The sequence below is a fragment of the Psittacula echo genome, assembly GCF_963264785.1.
Source record: "Psittacula echo genome assembly, chromosome: 3".
NCBI classification, from domain to species: Eukaryota; Metazoa; Chordata; class Aves; order Psittaciformes; family Psittacidae; genus Psittacula; species Psittacula echo.
In genome coordinates, this window is record NC_137736.1 from 71,520,116 (window position 1) to 71,538,169 (window position 18,054).

Consider the following 18,054-nt stretch of genomic DNA (forward strand, 5'->3'; position numbering starts at 1 on the left):
ATTATTATTATTACGGGGAGTTAGCTATTTCGCAATTGGTCAAGAGGTATTTACTATTATTAAACATGATTTTTTATCTGTGTGCTCTACTATTCATATTTGAACACACTGGAAGGCAATAGTTATCTGTGGAAAAACTAGACTTTCAAAGGAGTAGGTGGTTGCAGAGAATGAATTACTGAAGATGATGGCTACTGAAGATGGTGACTACTAATTTATTTTGATGGGCAAAGCAGAAACAAAAACCTTTTCTTGTAGAATTAGTGCTAACTTTTGTTGGTCCCAGATGGTGTAATTCAGGGATAGACGATCGCCTTACTGTAACCTATGTGTAATGAGTTTGAGTTGCTTGGATATGTTTAGGAATGGCATTTGCTATTGTAATTCCATTATTAAGTAAAATGCTGACCTGCAGTAGAATGTGCATTTGGAGATACACAGGAGATGTCCGGCTTAAGTCAATTCTAACAGTGTATTCGTATATGATCTTTTAAGACTAGATAATTCTTCCGCCTTTGCTTAGCAATTCACAAGCAGGCAATTCTTAGAACTTGGTTAGATGAGTTTTTCTAATAGTTTAGTTGGAATTTGCCATCCTCTTAGGCAAGGCATGTTAATGGATTATACAAGCATTTGATCTATTTCAATTAAACATTTCTGCAGGAGCTCAACATAACTTACTTTGCTTCGACTTTCAAAGGAGCAGGTGCTTTCACAGAACCAGTTACAGGGTTTCACCTGAAGATGGTGACTACTTAAACTGCTCCAAGCTGTCACATGGCTGAGCCCCAAGATGCTCAATTAGCTTTGAAGAAGGGGATGCAGAATAATAGAATTAGCATTACGAAGACAGAGTTGAGGTGTATCATCAGTAGGCTCCTCATAAATTAAGGATTAGTCAACTCCACGCTGTAAAAAATTTTGTGTATGCTCTAGGAATGCTTATACTGGAGTCTGGCAGCCTACCTAGAGGAGCCCTCATGACTTGTTTCTAGTTTCTATGGGTATTTCATTGAATCCCCTCAACTTTCAGACTTAAAGTCCCCCTAAAGAAGGGACTGTGTGAGCAATGCTTTTTGGTTTTGTATAGAAACAATTTATTTCTATAGTTAAGAAAAAAAAAGAAAAGGCAAGTACTCTGTTTCTTTGGCATGGTTACTATTTTGTCCATCTGTTAGAGTGGCACAGTGCCCACTCACAATATGGTGTACCAGTTTCAACCAGGCGCAGGTGCCAATGAAAGATTGGTTTCGTTTTCTGACACAACATTCTTCTGGTGGGAAGCAGCACTGTATTAGGGGAATGTGCTTTGTTAAACTGATTACTTCTGTTGGCATGTGTATATCTCATAATAATTAGCACTTATGCAGTGCTATACATTTTCAAATCACTGTTAAAAAAAAAAAGGAAGGCATTGCTGGATTATGGTCTTTTGTATCTATTTTTCTAGCCTAGTTCACTGAGATTTCTGTAAACTGGGGTGGGGGAGGGAGTGTTGTGTGTACTGACTTATGAGCAATCACAAGATAAAACGTTTCTTAATCGAAATTCTTGCTCTTTGAAGTTTAATCATTGATAAATTTTCATAGTATTGCAACTATATGTATGACTTCATTGACCTTTTGAGACTGCAAAAGAAAGCAAAGACAGATTATGGTTTTCAGAAGGAGATCTAGATCACAAAATCACAGAATATTGGAAACGGACCAACAAGGTTGGAAGGGACCTCAAGGTCACCTGAGCTGACCTGCTCAAGCAGGTCACCTACAGCCAGTTGTACATGACCATGTCTAGACAGCTTCTGAATATCTCCAAGGATGGAGAATCCATAACCACTCTGGGCAACTTGTGCCAGTGTGTGGTCACCCTCTGAGTAAAAAGGTGTTTCCTGATGTTCAGACAGCACCTCTTGTGCGTCGGTATCAAATAGTCATAGAATGGTTAGGGTTGGAAAGAGTCTTAAGATCATCTAGTTCCAACCAGCCTGCCATGTGCAGGGACACTTTCCACTAGACCATGTTGCCCAAAGCTCTGTCCAGTCTGGCCTTCAATACTGCCAGTGATGGTGCATTCACAACTTCCTTGGACAGCCTGTTCCAGTGTCTCACCACCCTGACAATAACGAATTTCTTCCTTCTATCCAGCCTGATTCTCCCCTGTTTAAGTTTGAACCCAGTTTATGCCTGTTTTCTCTGGTACTGTCACTGGGCACCACTGAAAACAGCTTGGCTTTGTCCTCTTTGCACCCTCCCTTCAGGTATTTACATACATCGATGAGATCACCCTCAGCCTTCTCTTCTCCAGCCTGAACAGTCTCAGCTCGCAGCCTTTTCCCACAGGGGATGTGCTCAAGTCCCTTCGTCATCTTACCGGCCCTTTGTTGGACTTACTCCAGTATGTCCATGGCTCTCATGTACTGGGAAGCCCAGAACTGGACACACTACTCCAGGTGTGGCCTCACCAGTGCTAAGGAGAGGGGAAGGATCCTCTCCTTTGGCCTATTGGCAAGGTTTTGTCTAATGTAGCCCAGGATACCATTAGTCCTCTTTCCTGCAAGGGCACATTGCTGACTCATGTTCAGTCAGTCTGGTGTGCACCAGGACTCTCATGTCCTTTTCTGCCAAGGGCTTTCCAGCTGAGTGATCCCCAGCACGTATGGTGCCAGGAGTTGTTCCTCTCTAGGTGCAGGATTTTGCAGTTCTCCTTGTTGAATTTGATGAGGTTACTGCTAGCCCATTTCTCCAGCCTGTCAAGGCCCCTCTGGGTGGCAGCATGATCCTCTGCTCTGTCAGCCAGTCCTTCCAGTTTTGTGTCACACACAAACTTGCTAAGGGTGTACAAACCTGTATGTCTTTGGTAAACAGTTAATCATATCCTTTTATGTCTTAGAGGTTCACCTAAAAAATAGTTTGTGTCAGTGTTTTGGGTTTTCTTCTGGGTAATTTTGACTGGTCAACTTACTTTTTTGTTTCTTTAGCTTATCCTTTTATATCTCTTCTTTGAAAGTAAGCATGTTGGCATTGTTTTATTTTATTTGAAGCTTCTGGATTCTCTTGTGTTCTTCATGATTTCTCGGAGGTAACAGTAGAGATTACTCTGGGTTGCATAGGACCTGGGAGGAAATTTAACCAATCATAATTTAAAATAGATAAACTTCTCTGTAAAGTCTTATAGTTCACTATTGTTGCTTTTTGTTTTTGCTCCATATCTGCTGGTGGTGTGCTTACTATCTGGTTGCAGCTGACCTCATTGTGAAAAAATGAAGCAAAAAGGCACAGAACACCTGTTTTCTTGGCGCTGTCCATTTACTTTCCCACTGAGTATTGGAATAACTCCTTCCTTATTGCTCCTCTTCTTACAAATATATGTAAGGAATTGTGGGATTTGTTCTTTACATACATTACCTTTTCTCATTTTGTGATGTGAGCTTTCTGAGTTTGTTTCTGTGTGTGTGCTGCTGTTACACTTGTTCTTGACAATTCGACCTTGTTCCTTTTTTCCTATTACTCTTAACATTTTGAATCATCAAAGCATTTGTGAATCACCAGCTGATCTCTTACTATATATACTTCCCACTATCTTGTTAAGATCATTTGTATTTGTGTACTGAAGGCTGCTTCTCTGAGAGCTGCTTAGTTGCTCTGCTTACTTTCCACCAGAATTTGATTCTGGGAAGAAGAAATCTCTCAGTAGAAGAAAGCATACTTCAGTGGACTCAGTGAAGTCCATTGGGTTTGTTCACTATTCTCCTTTTTATACTTACCAAGATTGGCTGATTGTCAATTTGTGAATATAGTCAATTACTTTGCCTTCCATCCTTGTATTCCCTGTAGAGAGTTTATTTCTACATTAAACAAACAAGCAAACCCACCAAGCAAACAAACAAAAAAACGCACTGAATCTCAAGAACAGGCTGAACTGGCTGTTGTATTGGCTGAACAGTCCTTTGTATTGCAGAATCTGAAGAGTTGAAGAGCTCCTTCAAGGATGTATTTAGGACAGGTTCTTTTTATTCTTAGCAGTACTCTTAGAATGAATTTTGAACCCCCTTGCCCTGTAAACTCCAACCCTCATTGTTCTGTATAACTCATGTGAGCTGGAGTTTCCCAATTACATTTTTTTTAGTTGCAGTGTTTCTTTACTTCAGTTATTATGTACTCTGTATTTCCATGTTTTGTATTACTGTTGTTGAGATTGTATGACTTCTTTCCTTTAGATGGCTTTCTTTTAACTTTATAACATCTGCACCTCTCATATTAAGTGTGAGGTTATAATTTGGAGCAGAGGGAGAAGGAACAAATGCCTGCTAGGTGTTGCAATGATGAATCTCAAACATATTAATACTCGCACTGTTGAAGCTTTAAGTCTTAAATAAGAAAGGAGTGCTCGAAGCAACCTCAAACCTGTTTTTCTACACATTTTTATGAAAAGTTCTGCTCTCTGCCACGAAAGTATTTTGCCTCAAATGAGAAAGGAGACCAATGTCAGCAGATCCTTTTCACGCACGCTTGTGGTTATGGTTTGTATCTGACCAAACAACATCTGAGCTAGTATACTAGTTTCCCTTTATAATCAGTGAAGAGTCAGCTACTTCTCTGAAAGGTGGACCACTGCATTTAATTAGGTAACTTAATCCCTAAAGGTGTCCCCTTCTCTTAACCAGTGAGAAAGAAAGCCTAGTATACTAGCTTAGGTGTAGGTGCCTACTTCTGCCATTCACCCTTCCCATAGACCATTATTGCAGTTCTGTTTAGGCACTGAGGTCAAACCTGCATTAGCAGTAGGAAAGAACTGCTCTAGAGATCAGGGAAAGTAGGAAGGGGATCCAGTTAGTGAATGTAGAGTTCAACTTTATTTTTTCACATGCCAAGTCAAAGATTGGTTCTTGTGATGCCTGTAGAGCCTGTGTTGCTTGAACCAAGAAACTGCCTCTGAATGAGCAGAGCACTTCCCTCTGTTGCTTGCACCTGTGGAGTAGAGGTTGTGACAGATACGTTTTTATGTGAAGTATCCATGTACTCTGTGTGTGATAGTACCTTGGCTGAAGTAGGGCTTATTGTTATATTAATCTCAGAAATGCCTGCTTGTAGTACCCAAAATCAGCTACATGGTGCAGTCTTTAAAGACTCTTTCTTTTAGCAGAAGCTGTACTCTTGATCTGTTAACCCCAGCATTCCTCACCTTGCTGTAAAACCGCTTCCTGAGTGCAAGAACTAACTGCTTCTTTGCTCAGATGCTGAAATTTTTGAGCTCCATGGCATTCCATTGCAGTGCTAATGAAATGACATGAGGTACTTGCTAAATGCAGCAGCCCTGGAGAAGCAGCTCATTGTGCCTTTGTAGATAAGACTACAGTTAAAACAGTTTGCATGTGTGACACTTCATGTGTAACTATGAGAAAGAATTTCTTCTCATTATGGTAGCTTGGAAGAGAGTGGCCAGTAATGATAGAGCTCTGGCTAAGGATGATAAATATGTTTAAATATTGGGAATTAACCTTTGCAGATGATGAATTGTGGAAACTATGTGAAGATTCTGCCATTCTAATTAATCTGGCTAAAACATCTAGCAAATAGGGAGATTTCTGATGTCTCTGAGAATAGAAAATGACTGCAATAAAGGGACAAATGCCAGCGTATTGCAAGAGATGCCCCATGCTTTTTAAGTCTATGCATCCAGATCTTGACTGACAGAAAAAATTGTGAGATTACCTGCTGTATGTTTTTAAAATTCTAATTTTAATTTAGATTTCCAACTTTACCTTTAAATGTAAAAACCTAATACTGTGGCATGCTTTATTTTGACAGGTAAGGAAGGACATAATTTTTCTATATTCTGGGTGTTGGTGAGTGTTATCCTAGGCGCAATAGCCATGCTGTGCAAAGAACAAGGAATTACAATACTGGTAAGAATCCTCTTATTGACTGAATTTTGACCTCAGCATCTGTCAAGTGCAGTTGTAAAGCCTGCAAGGATGAATCCTCTCCACAGCTAATCGTATGCACACCTTTTTGTTCTGTTCAGAAAACTAATTAATGTCGACAAAAAGCATTATTCTGGTAGATCTGCCTTGTGTCCCTGCCAGTCTGTTGGAATTCTTCGTTTTATCTTTTGTAAGCAGGTTGTATATATCTCTTTATTGTTTTGCAAAATTTAAAAAATATACAGTGTTAGTTTTAATGCATATAATGTTCATTGGTCTTGTTTTTTAATGTAATTTTCGAGATAGTAGGCCTGCAAACCTCTTGTTGAAGGCTTATGAACAATGATATAACTGAGGAGAGCATTTTTAAGAGCTCCACCCTCTTGCTTTTGTGAACAGTGTAATTGGAAGTATAGCTATTGTTTATGCATTTCTAATATTGAATCTCTTCCTAATGTCCCTTACTTAAGGATCTACCTGTGCAAACAGATACAGTTACTGTTCATTTTCATTGTGCTCTTGGTTTTTATTACTTCAGTGAAGACATTCTGTTTTGAGTGATCAAATCATTACCTGAAATGCTACATCAGTGATTTTTGCATTTTATATAAATAGATCTTTATAGATAAATCCAATTTATAGCTTTAAGTGACATAACACAACAGAATCAGAAGAATTCTTTGCAGCAAGGACCTTCTTGTCCTTTCTAACAAAAAAGGAAGAAATAATTACAGAAAACTTCTTGCCTTAGGACATTATTTTTTAGTAGATATTTGTAGATTGATGTATTATTCAGAGATGTCTGTAAGCAAAACATAAGGAATTATCTTAAAACATGGTGCAGTTATTTCCTTTAGTGGTATGAAGTAATTATTTGCGCTAGCAGACACAGAAATATTATTGGATCTGGGTTTTTTATTTGTTTGCTCTTGCATTGCTAGGATAATTATATTTACTGTTGTGCTGAGGGGCACGGGTCAGAAGGTGAAAAAGGATGAATCACACATTAAAAAGATTGCTTGTAGGCTGAATGTATTTTTCAACAGGATTCTTGCCTTCCTATCTCCATGCTAGTGAACCAAAAACCTTTTAACTGCCAGGTGGCCTGTCTACAAGGAACCATGCCATACTCTAACCTCTCTTCTGTCTTCTCCCTTTGACTGCTAGAAAGAGTCTTGAGGCCTCCCAGTGTACTAACTCTTTGCCTCAGTTAGAACTACTTTTGCTGTGTTTTTATCCATTTTGTCTTTAGAACGTTGAGGTAATTTCCAAAGTTATCAGGGTATAGGCTAAATATTCAAAAATTGTCTAGGTTGATGATCACTGAAACGTTGAAATCACATGGGAAAATGTTAAATTTGGATTTTATTGGTCACCTCAACAGAATTACCCCTGGATAATTTTTTTTTTTTTTTTTGCTTGCTTACCTGGGGGCAGTATCTGCAAGTGTAGTCCTGCAAAACGCCAAATACGGTCTAGTTTTTAGTGTAATTTCAGCAAAAGCAATCCTGGTACCTCTGTTAAATCTTTCAGAGCCTTTTTTGTGAGAATTTATGTACCCTTTTAAAATAGTATTTCTGAAACCGGACAGTCAAAAGATACCGTGCTGCACAGCAGAAAATATGTAGAAGGCTTAAAGAAACTCCACCTTACTGACAGAAGCCTTACTTTTGACTGCTGCATTTATGCTGCAGAGCACTTAGGAAAGAAGACAGAAAGGAGAATACTGTTGTGACTATATATATGGGGTCTAGCTTTCTGGTACATGGCATTCCCTGAAGGGTTATTCCATGTAACAGGAGAAACTCCATTACAGTTACATGATATTCTACTCATCTGAGCTCAGGTTTTTAATTTACCATTTTGCTATCATTACCACCAATGTATCCCTCTACTTGTTTGGAGTCAGAATTAAGATGCTCAACAACTCATGGTAGAAGTGAAATATAAGATGCGGTCAGCTGCTCCATCTTATGCTCTTTATTTTTCGTCTCGTTGCTTAGGGCTTGAATGCAGTGTTTGATGCACTGGTGATTAACAAGCTAAATGTTTTGGAGCTTATTCAAAGGTTACTACATAAGGACAAGTCATTGGAGGTGAGTCCTCAGAGGTTTTGTTCACTCTGTCCATTCAAACAGTCATGTACTAAAAGACAAACAACTTCTGACAGTTTTGTGGTTGCTGAGAATTCAAAAAAAAAAGTATTTTCAGTCAGCCTGTGCGATGACATCTTTGCAGCAACATGAGTAGTAATGGGATAGCATTAGAATTGCATTGGATAGTGAAATCCACTCCACACTTCTCTCAACAATATGTTGAAATATAGTGTGGAAGAGCTTACTGCTTGATGCAGTAAATTCACCAGGGTCAGTAGCTATACGTTTAACAGAGTTTGGTCAGAATAAAGAGAGGTGTTTGTTCAGATTCTCAAATGAAATAGACATTTGAAAAAATACATTTGTCAATCCCACTAAAGTATTAGAATCATAGAATCATAGAATAGTTAGGGTTGGAAAGGACCTTAAGATCATCTAGTTCCAACCCCCCTGCCATGGGCAGGGACACCTCACACTAAACCATGTCACCCCATTACACTGGTTTGTTTTTTTTTTCAGAATACAAATTACCAAACAGGAGACAATTCCTAGTAGCTTAAAATATATATATATGTAAGCACTGATCAAATAAGGATAAAATTTCTGACTTTCGTTGATATCACTTTATCTAGTATTGGCTCATGGTATCTGGCACCTGGTATTTGCACTGGCAAGCAAATTACAGAAAGAGTCAGCCTTAAGTGAATGATTGATAGCAGCCAAATAGACTAACAGCATACTAGCTGTTCAACAGCTAAATCATTTGCTTCTCCCATCCAAGGTTCAGCAAGACAAAGGAGTATTCGCTGTACTTTGCTTCAATCAGTGGTTTCACTGCAGGGAAGTCTTGCTTATGTTTCTGAGTAGCAGAAGTCCTACGGGGCTTTTAAATTCCTTTGTAAAGAATGAAGTGAGGAGCTTCATAGGGAAATCAGTGCAAATGTAATCTCTGGAACTGAAGCAGTAGATTTGACCAAGGACAGCAGAGGGGTCCAGGAGTATTTCAGGCAGCAAATTAAGAATGCTGGAGAATTTTGCTATATGATGAGTAATGTTAACAAGTATATGATAAGGAAAGAGTCTAGAGCTGTGGCATATTAAAGCAGAGTCAGTTCAAAATTAAAGTGATGGAAATAAAAGGTAATAAGGATGACCCTGGGAATAAGTGGCCAGTCAGCCTCACATCAGTGCCTGGTAAGATCATGGAACACATCCTCCTGGAAGTTATGTCAAAACATACGAAAGATGGGAGTGATTAGAGAGAGGCAGTATGGCTTCACCAAGGGTAGATTGTTCCTGACTAATCTGGTGGCCTTCTACGATGGATTGACTGCATCAGTGTACAAGAGAAGAGCTGCTGATGTCATCTACCTGGATTTGTTTAAGGCCTCTGATATGGTCCCCCACATTTTGCTGCTAAAATTGAGAGGTACATGTTTGACTGATTGACTTATACATGGATAAGGAATTTGCTGAATGTCCACATCCAAAGAATTAAAGTCAATTGTTCAGTGTCCAAGTGGAAAGAGTTCATATTTAGACCACTACTATTTAATATCTTCATCAATGACATAGTGGAATTGAGTACAGATGACACCAAGCTGAATGGTGCAGTTGCGGGAATGGGTGTCATCCAGATGGACCTTGGCAAGCTTGAGCTCATGTGAACCTCATTAAGGTCTTCAATGCCAAGTGCAAGGGTTCTGCACATGAGTTGGGGCAATCCCCAGTATCAGTGCAGACTGGGGTATGGATTGGGAGCAGTCCTGTGGACAAGAACTTGGTGACTCCTGGTGGAAGAAGAATTGGATATGAGCCTGAAATGTGTGCTTGCACCCTAGAAAGACAACTGTATCCTGGACTGCATAGAAAGAAATGTGGAGAGTAGGTCACGGTAGGTGATTCTGACTCTCTGCTCTTGTGAGATCCCCCAGATCCGTTTCTGGTGTGGGTGAAAGACATGGACCTGTTACAGCATATCCAGAGAAGGGCAACAAGATGGTCAGAGGGATGAAGCACCCCTCCTATGGAGAAAGGCTGAGAGAGTTGGGGTTGTTCTGCTTGGAGAAGAGAAGGCTCCAGGAAGACCTTATTGCAGCCCTTCAGTATACTTAAAACAGGCTTATATAAAAAATGGAGTCACATTTGTCACGTCATGTAGTGATAAGGGGCAATGGTTTTAAACTGAAAGAGGATAGATCCAGATTGAATGGGATAGAATTATTTTCAGTTGGAAGGGACCTACATTGGTCATCTATAGTCCAACTGCCTGACCATTTCAGGGCTGACTAAAAGTTAAATCATGTTATTGAGAGCGTTGACCAAATGTCTGTTGAACACTGACAGGCTTGGGTCATTGACACCTCTCTAGGAAGCCTATTCCACTGTTTGACCAGTAATAAATTCTTTACAATGAGGGTGGTGAGACACTGGAACAGATTGCCTGGAGAAGTGTTCAAGGCCAGGTTTGAGAGGGCTTTGAGCAAGCTGACCTAGTGAAAGATGTCCCTGTCAATGGCAAGGGGTTGGACTAGATGATGTTAGGTCCCTTCCAACCCAATCTACTCTATGATTCTGTGAAATGTGTCAGCAGCAAATATTTTGGAGGATTACTCTTTAAGCATGGAGAGCTGAAAGTGTTTTGTTTCCAGTGTGTGACTTTTAAGCAGTTCTGTCTGGGTAAAGAAAACATTACATAGCCTTTTTCTTCCTCTTTCAATAGAATCAATTAATTTTACCTCCTGCCACTTACAAAAATCTGTTGTTTTTTAATAGAAGTGTATCTAAGACTTTTTGTTTTGTTTTGTTGAAAGGCAGAACTTAAATTTTCATACTTAATGATTTTTTTTCTTCTCTATTAAAACAAGTTTGTTTCATGCCAGATTTTAGTTAACTCTAAATCAAAGACAATAAAAAAACCACTTCTTCCACTTTTAAAATTCTGCCTACTAAGAGATTTTTGTGGCAGTTTGTGAAATCTGGCTTTTAAGAAGCTGCATGTACTGTTAAATGAAGCCTGGGATAAGAGGTTTTGTGTAGTTAATCCATCATAAGGCAGTTATAAATTGTCACTGCATGGTTTTCCTTTATAGCACAATTCTCTTCCAAAAACAGTTTTATAGAAAAGGTTTTCTTATAATACTTATTGTAGTGAGTTTGGTTACTGAGATGTCTAAGTTGAAAGTAACCAATTGAGCACAAAGGTTAACTTCATGTAGAATCAGCATTACAAACTTCTTTGTCCTTACATATTCAGCTGAATATTTTATGATGACTCCATTGTCAACTACAAATATGAAAAACCCATCTGAATATTGTTTTAACCTTAACTTTTCCTGAATTACCTTAGCTGTCTGGATAGCATGCTGGAGGCTTGGATTTGCATCTCAAAGCTATGACAAGGATATCACTATAGTTACTGATTTTTCTGTGTCCAGTACCTACTGGTGAAGCCTAAAGAATCTCTACAGTATACAGTGTTTTTCTTTTCATTTATGCCTGTCAGTAGCGATTGTAAAAATTTTAATTAAGTTTCTAATTCCTCCCACTTTCTAACTATGTAGTTTTCTTGTGATATATATGTAATTTTACCTTCAGAGAGATTTAAGTGGACAAAAACTTTGTGTGACAGTGATAGTCAACTGGATATACCTATTCAAAGCAAAGTTAACAAAGTAACCATAGAATCACAGAATCATAGAATCAACTAGATTGGAAAAGACCTTTAAGATCATCAAGTCCAACCTCTACCGCAGGACTGCTGAGACCACCACTAAACTATGTCACTAAGTGCCTCATTGATGTCCATTTTAAAAAGAAAGGATAGACCAATTAAATATGCTGTATCCTAAAGGCCATATTCTTCTCAAATTCCTTAACAGAAATTTCTGTGTAAAATGACATCAACTATAGTTACTGAGGATTTGTAGAAGAGAAATTTCTTGAATAAAAAAGCTTTCTGATTGAGAAGGAAATGAAAATGCTGCCAAAAATATTTTGCGGTTCATCAATGAAAGAAAGCATAGTAAAGTTTGAGAGCTTTCTACTAACTGCAAAAATAATAAAAATGTCAACTCTAATAGCAAAAATGCCCAGGAATAGCCTCTTCTTTCTGAGATAGTGACCAAAAGGATGAGAATGTAATGGAGAAGATAACAAATAATGTTTTTTATATGAGTTTGTTTTTTCTTTCTTTCTTTCCTGTAGAATGCTGGGCTGTTAAAGAAGGGGTTGCTTTTCAGGATAACTCTTCTGATGTCTGGAGGGGCCACTATACTTTATATACGCTGGAGGATTATGGGCACAGGGCCACCAGCTTTCACTGAAGTAGACAACCCTGCTTCATTTGCTGACAGTTTGTTTGTGAGAGTAAGTTATAAAGTTGTTTTTTTTCTGGCCAGCTCAGAACATTTGTCTTTGTCATCAAATTGAATTTCATTTTCTGTGCTTCAAAGAAACAGTAAAGAGGGCAGTCTTTACGCTTAAAGATGTGTGATGTGTCACCATCACTTGTGCTGCTGTGATGATTTTCTGCATCTTTCTTTTTTAATAGTATACCTTGTATATTTTGTATATTTTGTATATATTTTGTATATATTGCACACATGGAAGTACATTTCCATTTACTTGCTATTTTTTTCCATCCATTCAAGGATTTAGCTTTGCTGATTTTCATCTTTTCTCCACATACTGTGTTTGACTTTTCATCTGTTCTTTCACAATTGAAGAAAATAGCATAAAGTTCTGGTCTGGTACATTTGAAGTATGTCTTGTCTGGCTGCATTAGGGCTCTTTCTGGAGATGGAGAATGATGAGTGAAGACAGTGGGTGCTTTCTCTTGACATTTTCTCCTGTTGTAGGAAATTATTGTTTTTACATGTGGATATTGGTTGGACAGCACAAAATTGCATTTGCCAGTTCTGAATAGCAGAGCCACATAGCTATGATTAAAAAAAATAATTAAATTTTTATATTTATATTTATTTATATTTATATTATATACTTATTTTATATTATATACTTATATTATATTATATACTTATATTATATTATATTATATATTATATTATACTTATATTATATACTTATATTTATATTATTTATATTTAATTTTTATAAATTAAATTAAAATTTAATTTCTCAGCTGTAAAATAAATGGATATGTAACTAGTTGTAGACTAACAGTATTTAAGATCTCTTTATTGTATAAGGTATATTTTGTCATAAAGGAAATGACAGCAGCAAGAAGAAATAAAGTTGCCCCCTGCCCCTTAAGTTTAGTGTCAAATAAATGTTTGTTTTCTTTCTGACTGACAGGCTATAAACTATAATTACTACTATTCGTTGAATGCATGGTTGCTGTTGTGTCCCTGGTGGCTGTGTTTTGATTGGTCAATGGGCTGCATACCCCTCATTAAATCTGTCAGCGACTGGAGGATAATTGCACTTGCAGCACTTTGGTTCTGCCTAATTGGTCTGATATGCCAAGCTCTGTGCTCAGAAGACAGCCATAAGAGAAGGTAAGAGACAGTAATGAATTTTAAATGCCTGGCCAACTTAAGTACAGTATTATTTTGTTAAATCCACTATTGATAATTTTAACAATTCAGTGGAACCAGTGTCTAGCAAATGCAGTTCAAATAAATATTTATAGCTGTCATTACAGTTTTATCCCAATTTGGGCCCATCACTGTGCACAGACTACTAGGAAACAGAGTTGGAGGGGGAGGTATGCATGGCTACTTTATTTTTTTCCTGAAATGGCATTTTGAGATCCTTAACACTGTAGATGGTAGAAAGTAGTATGTGCTCAGAACAGAATAGGAAATTATGTATGTTATGTTCTTGTCTCTACTTCTTACAAGTCATCATCTCTTTTAATCTTCTCCTAATAATGAAAAAGAGATGTGCCTTGACAGGAGGTAGAAATACTGGCCGTGGCCATACATTAAAAAGTAAAATGCTGATCCACAGTGTGTACTGAGGAAAGTACTTGTACTTTACCCAAAGAAACTGAAAAATTATTGTAAACTGTTCTGTCTCACTAAGGGCTTCTGTTTAGCTTTTCACATTCTGTTCCCATGGATTTCATGTATGGTTAATTTCCCAGTTCTTTAAAATTTTTAAACAAGTCAGTCATAGAATCACAGAATGGTTTGGGATGTGTAAGGGACTTTAAAGGTCATCCACTAGACCAGGTTGCTCAAAGACCCATTCATGCTGGCCTTGAACACTTCCAGGTATGGGGCATACACAACTTCTCTGGGCAACTTGTTCCAGTGTCTCACCACCCTTATAGTAAAGAACGTCTTCCTATATCTAATTTGAATCTCTCTTTCCATTTAAAGCCATTACCTCTTCTCCCATCACTACATGCTCTTGTAAGAAGTCCCTCTTGAGATTTCTTGTAGGCCCCTTTAGGTACTGGAAGGCTGCTCTAAGGTCTCCCTAGAGCCTTCTCTTCCAGCTGAACAAGCCGAACTGTCCCAGCCTGTCTCTACAGGAGATGGGCTCCAGCCCTTTGATCGTCTTTGTGGCCCTCCTACAAGTGCTACAAATGTCATACTTTCTAGTAAAAATGCATTCACTGATCCTATATTGCTGAACAGTTTTTAGTAAAAAGTAAAGAAAAAAGTATAGTGAAGGCCTAGGACTCTTGGAGATGATAAGAGAGTAAAAGGACACATCTACATTATAGTTTAGAGATTTATTTGTAATAAATTAGAGTAGAAAACCATCCTTGTGGCCTTTATAGCAAACACCTGACACAGATCTGGGATTCTTACTCATATCATCTCTGTAAAAGTAAGGTACCTAGTCTAAGTTGTTTAAGCTCTGTATAGTTCATAAAGATTTACCTACTGAGGATTCCTTATCCTAAAATAGATACCTAAGGCAAAGAAGACAAACTGATGTGGAAACAGCATAGATTGCTAACTTTCAAGTGGTTAACTACAATGGATTATACTATTAATGTATTTGTTAGGAAAGAAAACACTTTCTCAGTAGGATGTGTACCTAAGCTGCTTCTTTAACAGCAAGCTATATTTTTCCCCTCTTGCTGGCTTACTAGTTCCAAAAATAGACAGGTAGCTTTTACCATTACTTTTCCTGCCTGTGTATTTTAAATAGGAATTACATAATTAATGTGTAATTGGGCTATTTTCTGGCCTGGAAGCATGAACATTGCTTTTCTGGAAATTACAGCTAGGATTTGGACTAGATGATCTTTTGAGGTCCCTTCCAATCTCTAACATACTGTGATACTGTGATTTTAAAAGTGTCAAAACCTCATGGAAATTTATGTTTTGTTAGCAGCTCTCAAAAGCTGCATTTGAATGCCCTCTTCCATATGCATATCCTTCTACAACATTTAAATAATGTTAATATGTGAAATGGAAAAGGTACTTTCATTAAGATTTGTGGTTAATTTAAGAATCTGTTTCTTGTTTGCAGAATTCTTACACTGGGACTTGGATTTCTTATTATCCCTTTTCTTCCTGCAAGTAATCTGTTCTTCCGAGTAGGATTTGTTATTGCAGAGAGAGTTATCTACCTCCCCAGTATTGGATATTGTATTCTGTTTACATATGGATTTAGTCTCTTGAGTAAGCAAGCCAAGAAAAAGGTACCACCAAAACCATCAGTAAAGTTGATGATGAAGTGCTTCAGATGAATGGTTTCTTTCTTAACTTGTCTCTCTTTCCTTAAGAAAATTCTTGCTGTGGCAGTTCTTGGAATCTTGTTGATAAATGTTATGCGCTGTGCACTTCGCAGCAATCAGTGGCGGTCAGAAGAACAGCTTTTTAGGAGTGCACTCTCTGTGTGCCCTCTGAATGCAAAAGTAAGTGACTTGTGTGAACTTCTAATCTTTAAGTGTTTTGAGATATGGGATAGAGGAGGCATTGTGCATGGTTAATATATTGGGTTACTCACAGTCTTTACTGGTGCAAGAATATGACATTGACAGGTTGGTCACCTAAATTACAGTGGGAGCATAGTCAAAATACCAGACAGTGCAAGTTACAATACTGTAATTCAGAAATTCGGGGTAAGAGAGGAGAGGGGAGGGAGAAGAGGGAATACACTTCAGGAAAGGCATCCAGTCAAATTGGATGTACTGTTAATAAAATCTGCTAAAACAATTGTGCATGTAATTGCAAGTTATTACAAAATATCAAAAGGAAAGTAACTTGTAGTAAGTAAGTTGTAGCAATGTATTCACCAGAATAATGCCTATGCTATATTTTTACAATCCTCTCTGTGTGCCTTCCAGTGGTATATGCAGCAAACACAGGTAAGGGACAAAGCAGCATATTGTCAGTGTAATCAGCAGGACGTGGGGGTAAATTATTTGCTTCCACATCTGCTCTCTTAGAGTGGCTGAATGGGCTAGAGTCTTCAGACATGGGCGTTAAGGAAAACTGCAGTATTCCCGCAAAGTTTAGTGAGGGAACAGGAAAGAGGATGGGACTGCGTAGGATGTATCAGTGGGCTAACACCAGTGTTTGGCATAGTAGACCGAATCTAGCTTGCCAGCAGAGGTGGCCTCCACAGCAGTCCTTTGACAGCTGAGAGGGTAATCTGTTGGATCATGCCACACGGCCCTCATGTCTGAATTTTAGCAGAGACTGTCTTTGAAGAGCCTTTGCATAGGAATGTGCAGCTTGTCAATACAAATACATTGATGTCTTAAAAGATTAGATTTCTGCAGTCTAGAGTGGCATCTAGACAATACAGATCAAGACACAGAGTTTAAAAAGGAACTTGTGAATGCTCAACTTTGCAAAAAGAGAATGATAAATCTAGCATCTACTGGAATGCAAATATGCAGCAGTGAGCTGTAAAAAACATATATGTCCAATACTTACAAGATGGTGATGTAGTTCAACAATCTCAGATTTCAATACATAGAAAAAGAGCTGTTGTATTTTATTGTGTGGCAGTGGTAGGCAACCATCTTCTTTTTAATGATGACCTCAGTATATCTTGTCTTCTGGATGACAAGTGCATACTATAAATGGAGCAAATGCAGTCTGTTTCTTTGTGTGTAACTCCATCCATCTGCCATGGTAAGAGTGCTTTAGACAGATCCGTACTCTTTGCCTGTGCTCCAAGCTCCTTGGACTCAAGCCATGTTTGGCTGGGAAGCTGTGTAGCTGTGTTCACACAGCGCTGTGCTTGAGCCGATAAGCTGTATGCAAGCTACTGAACTAATGCAGTTGGTTCAAAGCCAATGAGTGTACAGGGAAAATGAGCTTGTGTTTGTCAACACTGGGCTGCATAGACATGCCTGAGCTGCAGTGCTGCTAGTGACAGCTTGCTCAAATGGAAAGCGTGGTGATGTGAACAGGGAGGGGTTTGTAGGTTCACATTCAAATTTTGCTGAAGGAGAAACTTTGAAATCACAGTAGTAGGAAGCTTTCCTAGGCAACAGCATTAGGGAATCCATGTGTGAAAACCAGTCTGTTTTTTTCTTTATGGTTTCAGCTACGTTTATTCAATTGTGGCAAAAGTAAATGTAAAAATTTGGTCTAGGTTCTACTGTGGTCTTCTGTTGTCATCTTGAAACTGCAGGCTTCCTTTATAAATGACTCCACAGGACCTTCTTTGATTGGCCTGTTTATTTCAGTGGGTGGCTGTTGCAGACCAAAAGATGGAATACAGATAATAGTTTTTCTTGTTCTTAGACATCTTTAATATGTGTAATGTGGTCATGCTTTATTTCCTTTATGTAGCCAGGGTGCCAGATTCTCCAGATGCCCCCAACTAGCAACAAAAGTTGCAGCTCCTAGTTTGTGTTCTGTGGTACAGCTCTTCAATTCCAAATTGTCTGTCTGTGAGCCATGCGGAGTAAACTTACCTTAATTCTAAGTAACAGGTAGTTACAGCAGTGCCTTCTCTAATTTAAAGACTAATCTTTAAACTTCTGTTTAGATAGAGATGTGGAAACTGCATTAATTTAGACTGTTCCACATAGTAGTGAATCTATCTCCTTGAGTGATGGATGCATCTAGCTTGAGGATGAAATTTAGC

General features: G+C 38.3%; 1 protein-coding gene across 1 annotated transcript in view; it reads left to right on the top strand.

The window, feature by feature from the left end:
* The window catches only part of TMTC4 (transmembrane O-mannosyltransferase targeting cadherins 4), a gene marked incomplete at its 3' end in the record, with an annotated part of 47,532 nt that overhangs the window by 15,841 nt on the left and 13,637 nt on the right, over positions 1–18,054 (top strand). Inside the window, exons 5-10 of the mRNA XM_080612622.1 lie at positions 5,808–5,905; positions 7,927–8,019; positions 12,226–12,387; positions 13,336–13,538; positions 15,475–15,646; positions 15,731–15,862. Coding sequence (XP_080468748.1) covers positions 5,808–5,905; positions 7,927–8,019; positions 12,226–12,387; positions 13,336–13,538; positions 15,475–15,646; positions 15,731–15,862 — 860 coding nt within the window. The remainder of the gene's footprint in view (positions 1–5,807; positions 5,906–7,926; positions 8,020–12,225; positions 12,388–13,335; positions 13,539–15,474; positions 15,647–15,730; positions 15,863–18,054) is intronic.